This window comes from Heterodontus francisci, chromosome 33, assembly GCF_036365525.1.
Source record: "Heterodontus francisci isolate sHetFra1 chromosome 33, sHetFra1.hap1, whole genome shotgun sequence".
Taxonomy (NCBI): domain Eukaryota; kingdom Metazoa; phylum Chordata; class Chondrichthyes; order Heterodontiformes; family Heterodontidae; genus Heterodontus; species Heterodontus francisci.
This window is the reverse complement of record NC_090403.1, coordinates 26,116,874-26,132,412: the sequence shown is the minus strand read 5'-3', so window position 1 is coordinate 26,132,412 and position 15,539 is coordinate 26,116,874. Positions and strand designations below refer to the sequence as shown.

Below are 15,539 nucleotides of genomic sequence, written 5' to 3'. Positions count from 1 at the left end.
CGAGTCTGTGCCGGCCATCAACCACCCATTTATACTAATCCTACACTAATCCCATATTCCTACAACATCCCCACCTGTCCCTATATTCTCCTACCACCTACCTCTACTAGGGGCAATTTATAATGGCCAATTTACCTATCAACTGCAAGTCTTTGGTGGTGGGAGGAAACCGGAGCACCCGGCAAAAACCCACACAGACACAGGGAGAACTTGCAAACTCCACGCAGGCAGTACCCAGAATTGAACCCGGGTCGCTGGAGCTGTGAGGTTGCGGTGCCAACCACTGCGCCGCCCATATACAGAAAACAGTATAGTAAATTGAAGGAAGTAGAAGTAAATCACTGGTTTACTTGGAAAGAGTATTTTGGGGCCCTGGACAGTTGAAAGACAGGAGACAAAAAGGGTATTACATCTCCTGCACTTGTCAAGGAACATGTCGTGTGAGGGGAGGATGCCAGTGAGAAAATGCCCCCTTTGGAATGCTAAAAGGGGAGGGGAGGGGAGGGGAAGATGTGTTTGGAAGTGACATCACACTGAAATGGCAAAAATGGTGTAGGATGATTCGTTCAATGTGGATGCTGCTGGGCTGGAAGGTGAGGACAAGGGGAACCATATTGTGGTTCTGGGAGGGAGGGGAAGGACAATGTGGAGGGCACTGTCGATCGGGGTGGGGGGAGGTGTGGAAATGGGGGGACGGGTGTAAGTGGGGGAGCGTTGTAAATGGAGGAGGAATGGGATTGTAAATAGGGGAAGGGATGGAAATGGACTCCAGGTGCTGTATTGACACCATTCTGTCGCCAGGTGGTGCTTGCTTCCCTGGGAAGCGGTCTGAATGGGGAACGGAAGTTGGTTCTGCGGTGAGCGCTGGGATACTGGCGGACTCACTGGGAGGAGCCTGTTTATGTGGCCGGCTTCTTGGATAAGAAACGCCGCTGAAAGTGGAGCCGGGTTCTTGGAAAAGGTTGAGACCTTGGAGCCTGTGAATGTCTGTGAGGGTAAGAGGCAGCTCGCCGAGCAGAGGGGCGCGAGTAGGATAAACAAAATTAAGGGAAGGAAGACGCCGCCAGTGGCGGGGTGGTAGGGGGTGCAGGCGGCAGCTCGGGCTGGGACTGGGGAACTGGCAGTGCCACTGGGGGTCTGAAAGGGGGGAAATGGCAGTGCCACTGGGAGCTGGAAACTGGCGGTGCCACTGAGGGCCTGGGGCCGGGGAATTGGTGGTGCCATTGGGGGCCTGGGGCTGGGGAACTGGCGGTGCTACTGGGGGCCTGGGACTGTGGAATTGGCGGTGCCACTGGGGGCCTGGGGCTGGGGAGTTGGCAGTGTCACTGGGGGCCTGGGGCTGGGGGACTGGCGGTGCCACTGGGGGCTGGAAACTGGCGGTGCCACTGAGGGCCTGGGGCCGGGGAATTGGTGGTGCCATTGGGGGCCTGGGGCTGGGGAACTGGCGGTGCTACTGGGGGCCTGGGACTGTGGAATTGGCGGTGCCACTGGGGGCCTGGGGCTGGGGAGTTGGCAGTGTCACTGGGGGCCTGGGGCTGGGGGACTGGCGGTGCCACTGGGGGCTGGAAACTGGCGGTGCCACTGGGGGCCTGGGACTGTGGAATTGGCGGTGCCACTGGGGGCCTGGGGCTGGGGAGTTGGCAGTGCCACTGGGGGCCTGGGGCTGGGGGACTGGCGGTGCCACTGGGGGCCTGGGGCTGGGGGACTGGTGGTGCCACTGGGGGCCTGGGGCAGGGGGACTGGTGGTGCTACTGGGGATCTAGGGAACTGGCAGTGCCTTTGGGGGCCTGGGGAATTGGTGGTGCCACTGGGGAATTGGTGATGCCACTGGGGGCCTGGGGCTGTGGAACTGGCGGTGCCACTGGCGGCAGGTGAGTTGGGGAATCTCCCTGTGATGAATTGCTTGTTAAGATTTTAATCCGTCATATTTCATTGTTTTTGCTGAAGCGTGACAGGCACTTGTCATCAAACTGCCTTTGGAAGAAATGTAACAGGAATAGGGACGAGATACTGGTTTGTAAATTAAATGTTGTCAATGTTGGAGGCCCTGTTTGTAAATTTCTGTTTAACGCTATTGCTAATCTGACATTCAACTGCCTCTCAAAAGATTCTTAACTGAAGTAACAAAACAAAATGTTGTTTTGTCAACTAGTGTGTTTAGGGATATTTTAAGTTTTCTTCAGAACATAGGAAATCGGAGCAGGAGTAGGCCATTTGGACCCTTGCGTCTGCTCTGCCATTCAACCAGATCGTGGCTGATCTACCTCAACGCCATGTTCCTGCAATATCCCCATATCCCGTGATATGTTTAATATCTAGAAATCTATTGATCTCTGTCTTGAGTATACTCAATGACTGAGCCTCCACAGCCCTCTGGGGTAGAGAATTTCAAAGATTCATCACCCTCCATGAAGAAATTCCTCCTCTTGCAATCCTAAACATCCCACTTATTCTGAGACTGTGTTTCCTGGTTCTAGACACCATTTCCTATTGCTCACCATCACTACAGATGAGGAATCTGCCAGGTTCAGTCACTTTTATTGGAACCTCAAATTGCTGAGTTAGCTGACCTCAGTAGGGGTAGCTGCTGTAGTTAGCCTTAGTGGACCTGTCTTAGGTAAAACAAAATTGGATGTAGTTCTCATCGCTGATCTAGCCAATAACCCCTGTTGGAAATGCGCTTGTGTAGATATCTTTTGAGGACAGGCACTACTTTGACACTTGCTGCAGTCAAATAGCCTACCATTGTTCAATGTTTAGGCTCACGCAGGGTTGATCGTGGTCCAACTTCTGTAAGGGTGTCTGTGGATCTGACCCTCAGCAAGTCATCAGCACTTCGAGAGCAGGAGGATAATTGACCAACAAAATGACAAAGGAGAAATGGACAATATTTTTTGAGTAGAACTCCTTTGTCAGTCCTTTTGAGGGGATGACTGTTTTAATTGTTCCGTTGTGATCACTGCTTGAAGCTTATCATACTGTGATCGGAACTGGCTGGTGTTTTTCTCCACTGTTCCTGAAACACCATATTAAGCATTGCATGCCTTTTTCATTTAGAAGATTTTAAAAACTATGCTATAGAGTTTCTTTTAACCATTAATTTGTTACCTGATTTGTGGAATTTCTGTCTCCCGGGATAACTTGTTTTGTGAGTTTTCAGCATATTTGATTCAACACCAGGGGGAAAAAAATCAAACAATAGGAATGGTTTTGTTCATGTAGTGTTAACCACAAAGTACTAAATAAACACCAAAATGCAATTATAGATTTTAAAAAAGAACACATTCTATATTTCCTCTATGCTATCTTCCCAAGTCGTGTTTTATTTTAATCTTTAGTTTTACTTTTTCTTCTAATTACTACATTTTATTCCACCTGCTACATTTGATTTTTTTAACTTGGCCTTTTTCTTCTGTAGCCCTGTTCCCACTCTCTGTTCTGAGCAAGAGACAAATATTGGTGGAAACATTTCTCACCGAGCTAATATTTGTATCGACAAAGCTGATTTCAACAGCTAATTATGTAGGGAAGATTTGAAGATTGATATGATCAGGTCAATCCTTCATTCATGTTTCTCCACAGAAACAGGAAGGTTAGCTACTGTCAAAGGTTTCCAGATGAGTAAGCACTTGTCAGAAGCTCAAATTACTTTTGCAGGAAGCTAGCTTTTGCAATTCAATAGTGGTGAAAAGGAAGAAACTCCTTGCATATTGCAAATAGGGGTGCAGGAAGGGTTGGCATCCGTTCTTTCCCTTTGTTCCAAGGGTGTTGCATTACTGAAATGGCTTTCATCAAAATCAGAAATGAAGTATGTGATTGTGACAGTGATCCTTTCTTGTCTTTCTTGACCTGTCTGCAGCCTTTGACATGGTTGACTACACCATCCTCCTCCAATACCTCTCCACCTGGGTGGAAGTGCACTCGCCTGGTTCCATTCTTAGCAATCCAGTTGGAGCCCGTGAATTACTTGCAATGGCTCCCCTTCCAGCATTGTTACCTCTGCTGCCCTCCCCAAGGATCTATCCCTTGGTCCCCTCCTATTTCCCATCTACAAGTTAACGTCATCCGGAAAAACAATTTTGGTTTCCGCATGTACACTGGCAACACCCAGCTCACTTTTCATCACTACCACTCTCAACCCCTGCACTGCCTCTAAATTGTCAGATTACTTATCCGACATCAGTACCGGATGATCAGAAATTTCCACAAACAATATTAGGAAGACCAAAGCCATTGTCTTTGGTTCCAACTACAAACTCTGTTCCCTAGCTACTGATTCCATCTCTCTCCCTGGCAACTGTCTGAGGCTGAACCAGACTATTCATAACCTAGGTGCCGTATTTCACCAAGATGACTGCAACCACACGTTCCCGCCATCACTAGACTGCCTATTTCTACCTATGTAACATTGTCTGACTCTCTCCCCACCCAACCTGACTCAGTTCATCTGCTGCTGAAACCCTCATCTATGACATTGATACTTCTAGACTTGACCATTCCTAGGCCGCCCTCCTATCTTTCACTCTCCATAAACATGAGGTCATCTAAAACTCTGTTATTTGTGTCTTGCACCAAGTCTTGTCCACCCACCACCCTTGTGCTTGCTGACCTACATTGGCTCCCGGTTAAGCAACTGTTTGATTTTAAAATTCACATCCTGTTTTTAAATCCCTCCAAGACCTCACTTCCCCCCCACCCCCCCCACCCCCACCACCGCCTCCCTATCTCTGTAACCACCCTCAGCCTTACAGCCTTGTGAGATTTCTGCCCTCCTCTAATTCTGGCCTCATACTCATTCAACCATTGGTGGCTGTGCCTTTAGCTATCAAAGGCCCAAGCTCTGAAATCCCTCCATAAACCTCTCCACCTCTCATTCTACCTTTAAGATACTCCTTAAAACCTACCTCTTTGACTTAGTATCTCCCCATGTAGCTCAGTCAGATTTTTCTTTGGGGAGCGCCATGGGACGCTTAGAGTCGTGGAGAGATACAGCACTGAAACAGGCCCTTCAGCCCATCCAATTATGTTAAAGGCACTATATATAGATTGTTGTCATGCTGAAAACTTCTAATTTAATGAAGACTCATCTGAAGTTTGCCAGCAGACTGGAAATTAGTCTAAAGGTGCTTTTATATTTGTACATCCAGTGTCAGGAGCGCAATGCCTGCACGTCACTTTGCTGGTATTATACTTGGACTGAGCAATGGGTACTGGGTTCCATTTTATGTAGAATCCCACAGATACCAACCAGATGGTATTTGTGTTGCTAGGACTGGCTCATTCATGTCAGTAGAATCATAGATAGACCTACCTACATTTTGCTGCATTGATACTTGGAAGTTGGGATTGTTTACTCTGTGTGGTGCAGTCATCCGAAAGTCATTCATGTGTGGGCTGTCAGCTGCACTCCTATCCCATGAAAGTGCCTTAAGTGCACAGAACAGCATTCCTACTGTACTGATGTCAAAGGGTGGGGTAGTGTAGTCACTGCCCAGCAGCACTAGGCATTTTTAGATTTTCCACTTCAATGATTTAAGTTCCCTGTTTTAAAATGAAAATCAGCTCCCTTATCCTAACAGCAGAATCATATACCCACAACAATCCAAAATATGAAGCGACAGAAGTGTTAAATATTAAAGCGTTTCGATTGCCACTCAGTTGTTTGTATGACAAACTGGTTCAATGCTTCTTAGCTATGTAGGCAAGTTCTTGCAGAGCTTTATCAAGAACAGCAAGCATTGATACTATTACTTAGTAGAGTGTGTTGAGTTAATGAGTGAATATATATGCTTTTATATATTAGGTGAAGATTCCTTTTAGTTGCACTGGTTCCTGACAGGTTTTGCAGAGCAAGTTTCAACCTGAATGTAAACCGGCCAGGATCCTCTATGTTGATAAGATAATTGATGATAAAGACCAGCCTGAGTGAATTCTGGCAATTCTAGTTTAGGGTTGTAGGTACTTGTGCATTGGGAACCAGTGCCACTTGCTGTTGGGTTTATGAGAGTCGTGTGTTGGGATCAAGCATCTCTCTAAGGCCAATATTAAAAGCAGCCTGGAGAACTGAGCAGTATTGGAGTGTCGAACAAATCCTGTAGCTTGTTTGTTGCCTATTTTCTCAAATTTATACAATCAGAAGGTATTTATCTGAACATTTGTCCAGAACCCCCTAAATATCTTTGACTCTACTAGGGCAAAGTTTTCTGCTTTTTGTGGTGTGCACAGATGTGCTGTCAATGTTGAAGGAACCGAGCAGTCACCAGTGTATATATAACCTGATGTAGACAGCACTTCATGCATGCATGCAGGCAGATCGGATAGTCTGGCCTTTCAATGTGTTCCATTGTGCCTGGCAGCTCCACTGTGAGTCTGAGTAAAAGCACTTTTCTATTACTGCCAACTGAATCAAGCAATAGTAAATAACAGCACGGGATCATGACTCACACTGGAGAATATTACAGGAGTTCTTTTGTGATCAGTACATTAGGAGAATAAATTTTATGATTTATAGGCAGGCAGTGTGAGCTAATGTGATTCAGAAGTTAGTCTTGCAATAAGAGAATGTAATTTTCAGTTTGTGTTTCTCTTTTATATATTATAAGTTATATATTTTTCATATCATTAACATCTGCATGAAAAACAGCAGATGTAAGTGTTGAAGGTGAGAAAATGCCAATATGGCCATTAAAACTTACCCACCTACAGCCCTAACTCTGTCATTGTAGATAGCTACATTTTGAAGATTCCTCATTTTTTTGTCTGTTACCCTGACTGATGGTGCTTTACTTCTAGACCGAGTCAGTGAGGCAGCAAAAGAGTAAAGGGAGTCCTTGCCTAATCATTTAAGCATATTAATTCCCAATTTGGAACATCCACCAAGCAAGTGAGCTCTAACGACAGTGGTAACTTTCAAGAACTTGACCTTTTTTTCTGTTTGAATACGTGCTGCTTAGGGCTGTAGTTTTTGTTTTGTTAGCTTAATTGTTTTTATTATTTGACCTTTATAAACTCTTGGTAATCTGATTCGTTGCTGGTTCTGGTTTTAAAATTACAATGGGCTACTGGAAAAGAACTGTGACCACACCTAATCGCATGCAAGTCCTCTTCATACTAAAACTTGCAGAAGATTTAGATTTTTTTAGATTTAGATTTTTAGATTTAGAGATACAGCACTGAAACAGGCCCTTCGGCCCACCAAGTCTGTGCCGACCATTAACCACCCATTTATACTAATCCTGCACTAATCCCATATTCCTACCACATCCTCACCTGTCCCTATATATTTCCTTACCACCTACCTATACTAGGGGTAATTTATAATGGCCAATTTACCTATCAACCTGCAAGTCTTTGGCATGTGGGAGGAAACCGGAGCACCCGGAGGAAACCCACGCAGGCACTGGGAGAACTTGCAAACTCCACACAGGCAGTACCCAGATTTGAACCCGGGTCGCTGGAGCTGTGAGGCTGCGGTGCTAACCACTGCGCCGCTGTGCTGCCCCAATGTTATTGAGCCAGAATCTGCTGTCAAAATAATGATATGGCTAATGGCCCTTGCCATTATTTATTTGTAAATGGCACCTCAACTTCAGGCGAGGGGCAGATCTGCAGTTAAATGTGAAAATCCAAAAGTTGCTGTCCATGCTGTGCCGCCTCACCATTACCGTGCATTGAATGTCATGAAATTGCTGTATTTGTATGGTAGATATGAGCTAACTCTGCCTCAGATATTTAGGGCAAGTAATTCATAGCATAAATACCCTTTTAACAACATGATAATTGTTAGTTACTGCCAATCAGCTCCTCTGGCACTGAAAATTAACTACCACAATTTGGAGTTGCATTCTTTCAGGTTTTGAATTTTTTGGGCAGTTTTAAAAATGTCAAATTTTAAATTGAAATTTTTTAATGTCTATTTTTTTCTCTCAGTCCAATGTTTCTTTCACTTTCTGTACTTGATTTGACATTGAATTCAACCACCTCAATCTTTCCAGTGATTTTCCCAGTCCTTAAATCTGATTGGTTAAGGAGATACCCTGTTGGTTGCCCTGTTCACTCCTGTTCCAGATGCCCTGTTTTCCTCACTGCACCATTATTAGCTCGCACTTGCAGGTACTTTATGGGCAAAAAATTTTTTTGAGCTGAAGGATGCATGGGCAAGTTTAACTAATAGGCACCATTATATGCTCTGCTGCAGCAAAATCTGGCCTATTAGTTTCGACGTGCTTGGTGTTCCTCCAGTCACAAAAGTCACTGGAGCCATAAGTCTGCATGTGGTTGGGTTATCCAATCGAGGAAGCATTGGTTTTACCGCAGTCAGTGTCAGTTAACTATTTGTCATTCAGTTGCTGCTGTTGAGCCTGTTTCTGCTGCAGTGACTGCTGTCTTGATGCTGTGGTTAGTGCTGCATTCTAAGTTGTTCACTCTGTATTACAGTGTTGAAAAACATCCTGGTCAGTCAGTTGTTTGTGTCAACGCCACACAGAATGTGGTTTGCATCAGTACGTTCTTCAAATGCTCCCTCTGCACAACCCACGGTTTTTGTGTTTCCTATATAGAGCACAGCTGTCATCTTAAATCTGAACAACATCTTTTTAAAAAAAAAAAATTGCTTTTATATAGCACCTTTCATGACTTCAGGACATCCCAGGATGCTTCACAAATTTTTTTGTTTTTAAGTGCTGTACCTGCTGAAATGCAGGAAACATGGAAGTCAGTTTGCACACAACAAGCTCCCACAAACACCAATGTGTTAATGCCCAGATAAAGTTGGTTGAGGGATAAATATTGGTTAGGATACCAGGGGATAACTACCCTGCTCTTTGAAATAGTGGCATGGGATCTTTTGTGTCCACCCCAGAGGGTAGATGGAGCCTCATTTTAACATCTTATAAAGACGTCTGCAAACGCGACATGAAATCATGTGACATTGATCACAAGTCGTGGGAGTCAGTTGCCAGCATTCGCCAGAGCTGGCGGGCAGCCATAAAGACAGGGCTAAATTGTGGCGAGTCGAAGAGACTTAGTAGTTGGCAGGAAAAAAGACAGAGGCGCAAGGGGAGAGCCAACTGTGCAACAGCCCCGACAAACAAATTTCTCTGCAGCACCTGTGGAAGAGCCTGTCACTCCAGAATTGGCCTTTATAGCCACTCCAGGCGATGCTTCACAAACTACTGACCACCTCCAGGCGCGTATCCATTGTCTCTCGAGATAAGGAGGCCCAAAAGAAAAGAAAGAAGAAAGATCTGAAAGACAGCACCTCTGATTGTGTAGCACTCTCTCTGGACTGGAGTGTCAACCTAGATTTTGTGCTCAAGTTTCTGGAGTGGGACTTGAATCTACAGCATTCTGATTCTGTGGCAAAAGTACTGCCATTAAGCCATGGTTCTGTTCCACCCTGTGGAGCTGAGCTTCAATTAACATTGTCTCAATACCATTTGACTTGCCACATTTTGATTGCCTAGTCATAGATTTGATAGGTACATTGGATCTGAAGCAGTGCAAATGAAATGTGTGGACTTCTTGATGGGCTGATGGTTGTTTTGCTACCATGTGGGGGAATAGTTTTATTTTGTTAGTTTCAATATCATGTTGGACTTCACTCACTCTTTCAGTCTGCCAAAGGTTTAGCTGGCCTTTCTGATGTGAGCGTACATCTGTTGATTAACTGCTTGACATACTTGGGTAGGCTAAGTCATGTATAGAATTCAGTTCAGTATAGTTCGATGTACTGTTTGCTTGGTGCAGATTTGTCCATTGTCATCGTTTTAGATTGCAAAGCATATCATTTTGGCAAGTTTACTCTGTAGGCCCACTGGGTAAAACTTGAATTGTAGCTTAAATGCTTGGTGCTGTAATTGTTTCTATTCAATTTACAGCAGTGCTACTGCATGTCATGCGATCAACAGTCTGTTTATTGCCTGCCAAAAGTCTATTACCTTCTCTTTAGGTTAAAAGTATGCAATAATTTTATGGAAATGGGTTAGAAACTCAAATATATGTAATGGATGTTTTAATAACTTCTTTGTGGCCAAACTATTTTGATCACATGGTATTTCCAGCACATTAGGCCAACAAAATGACAGGAATTGCTTTTCTTGTTCACTAAACCTGGTACTATCATACTTCAATGTTTCAAAGTGCTTCAAACATGAATTACTTTTTGTGATGCAGTGGCAGTTAGGCAAATGTTACAGCCATTCTGCACCAGTTTGTCTCAGTAATGAGATGAATGCCAGTCATGTTTTGGTGGTGTTGATTGAGCGTAATGTTGATAATGCCACTCCACTTTGAATGGTGCCTTGGGATCTTTAATAGCTTTTTGATTAAGAAGGTGGCATTTTGGTTCAATTTCTCATGCACAGTATGCTACCTCTGATGTTAGAATGGCCTCAGTTCAGCAACCGAATGTCAACCTAGATTATAAGTGTGCCGTTCAAATCCACAACCAGCAGATCTGGAGGTGAGAGTGCAATCAAGTGAACCAAACTGTTATGAAAACATAAAATGCTGGAAATATTGAGCAGATCTGGTAGCATTTGTGGAGAGAGAAACGATTAACGTTTCAGGTCAATGACCTTGCATCAGTTCTGATTTGTGATATGTGAAGCAAAAATCTCCCTTTGCTGCCTTGCAACTGAATAGGAAATACTTTGCTGATTTGTGTCGTTGTAGTTTGTGAAGTCTTGAACTGTTCACTTTGTGAGGGAGAGAGACTCAACTGCAGACCTGGATTATTGGTTTTTCTTGTACATCTTGGTTTTCAAATCCATGGTGCATAAACCTGACCACCTGCTGTACCTTTTTTGTCCTTATCGTCTGTCTCATCATAGTTCTGTGATCATGCACATTATAGAAGCTTGTTTTTTTTCTAGTTCCAGTTAGTGCGATATCACTCCTCCAAAGTAAATGCCCTGATGCATTTGAATCATGTGTCTCTTGATGTATTGGAACAACACAAAGTGGTGATAGTGTTGTTTTAAGTAGCCAAAGAATCTCAGTGGACTTCAGGTCACTTGCTGCTAATTTTATTTACTGTCCCTGAAGTACTTTCCTGAAGTACAGAATATCAAAATTTGAAGGAGGCAACTTTTTAAAATAAATTGTGGAGCGTGGTGGTGACTGGATTGCAGAGTTCTTTTGGCAAACTGGTACTAAAGTGGGGTTTGAGAGAGAGAAGCTATGTGTTGATTATTTCTACCTTGGTCATCCTTGCCCCATGTTGTTGGCTGCCTGTGTTAAGATTAACAATTCACCCTCGAAAGGAAATTGGGTCAAGGTGAAATTTATAGTGAAAACCTAATGTGTATTGATGTGTTTGCCAAAGTCTAGCTTAGCTTGGTCACTGGTTATTTCAATTCCGAATTCATTCTGTGCTCCTAAGCATTTCTTCATTCCTCTTTCTAAAGGTGTCATGTGAGTGAATCTGTACACAATGATTTCTACGCAAACGTCCGAAAATGCAGTTGCACCTAGAGAAGTTAAACAGGTAAGGGGAAGTAACCTATCAGTACAGTTGACAACCCTAAAATAGAGGAGAGGGTGCATTTCTGCTTTTGCATTGTCTTTAGTAAACCTCTGGTTTATGAAGTAAAGTAAGTCTCATTTGGCAATTGTAAAGTTATAATTTGTAGAATATTTGTTGAGGAAGAGAACTGATCTGAACGTGATAGATGAGTTCTGCTTTTTTGCTTTTCCACTGTTTATTTATATCATATTTGGGAGTGATGTACTCAAGTGACATCTGGTGATTATTTGCATATTTTGGAGTTAAGGACTGCCCAAATGGGTCACTGATTTCAAAGTGAACAACACCAAGTTGTATTTAGTTGATGCCTTTAATGTAGAAATTTTGCATTGGGGCAGAGGCCCTGTCCACCGGCCAAAAAGTTGCGGGTGAGTCTGCCTCCACTGGGCTGGAAGCTATGCTGTGATTTTTATGTGACCCAGGCCCTTAATTGGTCTCGAGCGGGACTTCCTTCAAGAGCTGCCAGCCAATCAATGGGCTGGCAGCTCTTCAGTTCCAGCAGTGTCACCGGGAGCGGTGGCCACTGCTGGGACTGCACCCAGCAAGAGGAGTAGCAATGAGGAGCCCCAGAATTGAGGTAGATGTGTGGTGCCTCTCCGGGAATGATCAACTGGGCCCCCGGAAGGTGGGGAGATGGGAAGATTGTTCGGTCGGGGGAAGGTACTCCATCGGGGTGGCTTCTCCTGCTGGAGGTTCCCTCTGTGGGGCAGAGGGTGTCCAGTGATTGAGGCTCATCCCCTCCCCCATTCACCTGGCTCGCAAGCAGGCTGCCTGGAATAATGGGTGACCTTCTCAGGTGCTGAAGTTACTGGCTGTTGCTGGTAAAATACCAGTGGCAGTGGGAGAAGACCCTTAAGTGGCAAGTAAAATTGCAGCGGGGGCAGGAAGGCAGCGGGAACAGCATACCTCGCTTCCCACTAAGTTTTGCGCCCCCCCACCACCCCCTCCAGCCCACTCCCGCTGAGGGTGTAAAATTTCTGCCTGAGTTTGGGAAGGATTGTAGGGCTGGAAGAAGTTAGAGAGACAGGAAAGCGTGACACCATGAAGGGATTTAAACAGATGGTTAAGTGTGTTAAATGGAGGCATTGGGAGACTGGGCACCAAAGTACATCAGCAAGGCCAGTGATACACAAGTGTGATCTGGTGTGCTATTGAATGTAGGCAGCAGAGTTTTAGATGAGCTAAGATTTAGAGGAAGTGGCAAATGTGAGGTCAGCAAGAAGGCTGTTGGAACATTTGAGTTTGGAGTCATAAACAAGGAGTTCAGCAGCTGATGTGTGGAGGTGGGTGATGTCATGAAAGTGGAAGTAGGTGGTGTCATGGAAGTGGAAGTAGGTGGTCTTTCTGTTGGAGAGTATGTTGGGGTGGGAAGCTTGACTCAAGGTCAAACAGGATGCCAAGATTGCAAACTTTCTCGTTCAGTTTGTGACAGTGGCTGAGAAGATGGAGTAAAATAAAGATTTTTTTGGGTTCTAGCTCATCAAAGGTGGATGTGAGGAAGTGATTAAGCAAATTGACTGCAGAAATATTGTGGAGAATGGGGGTCTGAAGGATTAAAAAAATTCCTGTAAATATGCAAGTTTCCCATGTCTAAATTTCAGTATAGTCTGCAGACTACTTTTTTTAGGTGCGAGTCTGATTTTATGGCAATTATTATTGCCCAGCGCTATTTCAGGCCACATTTTTAATACTAGGTGATCGATGAACTAAAAGCAAAATACTGCAGATGCTGGAAATCTGAAATAAAAAGAAGCAATGCTGGAAATACTCAGCAGGTCTGGCAGCATCTGTGGAGAGAGAAGTAGAGTGAACGTTTCAGGTCAGTGACCTTTCATCAGAACTGGCAAAGGTTAGAAATGTAATAGGTTTTAAGCAAATAAAGCGGGGTTGAGGCAAGAGATTACAAAGGGAAGGTGTTGATAGGACAGGGTCACACAGAATAACTGACCAGAAGGTCATGGAGCAAAGAATGGTGTGCTGAAAGACAAAGAGTTAGTGCAGAGTGGGTGTTAGTTGACAGAAAAATGAACAGCCCTGGCCCAAAGCACAAACATGAACAAAAACAGTGGGCAGGCACATGGTAAAAAAAATTAATGAATGATGGGACAAACTAAAAGAAAATAATAAGTGAAAATAAAAAGGGGGATCCGTCATGCTCTGAAATTATTGAACTCAATGTTAAGTCCTGCAGGCTGTAGCGTACCTAATCGGTAAATGAGGTGCTGTTCCTCGAGCTTGCGTTGATGTTCACTGGAACACTGGAGCAAGCCCAGGACAGATATGTGAGCATGAGAGCAGTGGGGAGTGTTGAAATGGCATGCAACTGGAAGCTCAGGGTCATGCTTTCGGAAGTGTTCCGTGAAGCGGTCACCCAATCTGCATTTGGTCTCCCCAATGTAGAGGAGACCACATTGTGAGCAGCGAATACAGTATACTAAATTGGAAAAAGTCCAATAAATCGCTGCTTCACCTGAAAGGAGTGTTTGGGGCCTTGGATAGTGAGGAGAGAGGAGGTAAAAGTGCAGGTATTACACCTCCTGCGATTGCATGGGAAGGCGCCGTGGGAAGGGCTCTATCTTTTCTCCCGTGGTCCAGTCTCTTCCCACCTATATCCGTGACTCGTCTGACACCCTACGTCATTTTGACAATTTCCAGTTTCCTGGCCCCAACTGCCGCCTCTTCATTACGGACGTCCAATCTCTCTACACCTCCATCTCGCACCAGGATGGTTTGAGGGCTCTGTGCTTCTTCCTTTAACAGAGGCCCAACCAGTCCCCATCCACCACCACCCTCCCCTGCCTGGCTGAACTTGTTCTCACATTGAACAACTTCTCTTTCAACTCCACTCACTTCCTTCAAGTAAAAGGTGTTGCTATGGGTACCCGCATGGTTATGCTTGTCTTTTTGTGGGATATGTTGAACCTTCCTTGAAACAGTCCTACTCAGGCCCCCTCCCCCAACTCTTTTACTGGTACATTGATGACTGTATTGGTGCCGTTTCCTGCTCCCGCCCCGAACTGGAAAACTTTATTAACTTTGCTTCCAATTTCCTTCCTTCCCTCACCTTTTACATGGTCCATCTCTGACACTTCCCTTCCCTTCCTCGACTTTTCTATCTCCATCTCTGGGGATAGGCTATCTACTAATATCCATTATAAGTCCACCGACTCCCACAGCTACCTGGACTACACTTCTTCACATCCTGCCTCCTGTAAGGACGCCATTCCATTCTCCCAGTTTCTTCGTCTCCGATTGCATCTGCTCTGATGATGCAACCTTCCACGACAGCGCTTCTGATATGTCTTCCTTTTACCTCAACCGAGGATTCCCCCCACTGTGGTTGACAGGGCCCTCAACCGTGTCCGGCCTATTTTCCGCACCTCTACCCTCACCCCTTCCCCTCCCTCCCAGAACCGCAACAGGGTTTCCCTTGTCTTCACTTTCCACCCCACCAGCCTCCACATCCAAAGGATCAACCTCCGCCATTTCCGCCACGTCCAGCGTGATGTGACTACCAAACACATCTTCCCATCCCCTCCCCTGTCAGCATTCTGAAGGGTACGTTCCCTCCACGACACCCTGGTCTACTCCTCCATTAGCCCCAACACCTCGTCCCTTCCCACGGCACCTTCCCATACAATCGCAGGAGGTGTAATACCTGCGCTTTTACCTCCTCTCTCCTCACTATCCAAGGCCTCAAACACTCGTTTTTGGTGAAGCAGTGATTTACTTGTACTACTTTCAATTTAGTATACTGTATTCGCTGCTCACAATGTGGTCTCCGCTACATTGAAGAATACTTCCGCTCAGTCCGAAAGTGTGACCCCCAAGCCTCCGGTTGATGGGCCCCCTTGTTTATTTTCAGTTATTTCTTTTTTATTTTTATTTTATTTTATTTTGTTTCATGATTTTTTTACCATGTGCCTGCCCACTCTTTTTTCATGTTTGTGTATTGGGCCAGGGCTGTTCATTTTTCTGTCAATTAACACCCTCTCTGCACTAATGTTTTGTC

General features: G+C 44.9%; 1 protein-coding gene across 6 annotated transcripts in view; it reads left to right on the top strand.

The window, feature by feature from the left end:
• The first annotated feature begins 860 nt into the window (after positions 1–860).
• The window catches only part of plekhm1 (pleckstrin homology domain containing, family M (with RUN domain) member 1), a 77,370-nt gene continuing 62,691 nt past the window's right edge, over positions 861–15,539 (top strand). For 2 of the 6 annotated variants that reach the window (XR_010969056.1, XR_010969057.1), the window contains exons 1-2: positions 861–995; positions 11,409–11,488. Coding sequence is in view for 2 of the 6 variants with exons in the window: in XM_068013214.1 (XP_067869315.1) it covers positions 11,435–11,488 (54 nt within the window). In the remaining 4 variants the exon portion in view is untranslated. Of the gene's footprint in view, positions 996–1,800; positions 1,872–11,408; positions 11,489–15,539 lie in introns of those variants that run through there. The other 4 variants (XR_010969059.1, XM_068013214.1, XM_068013213.1 and 1 more) reach the window with 3 other exon arrangements.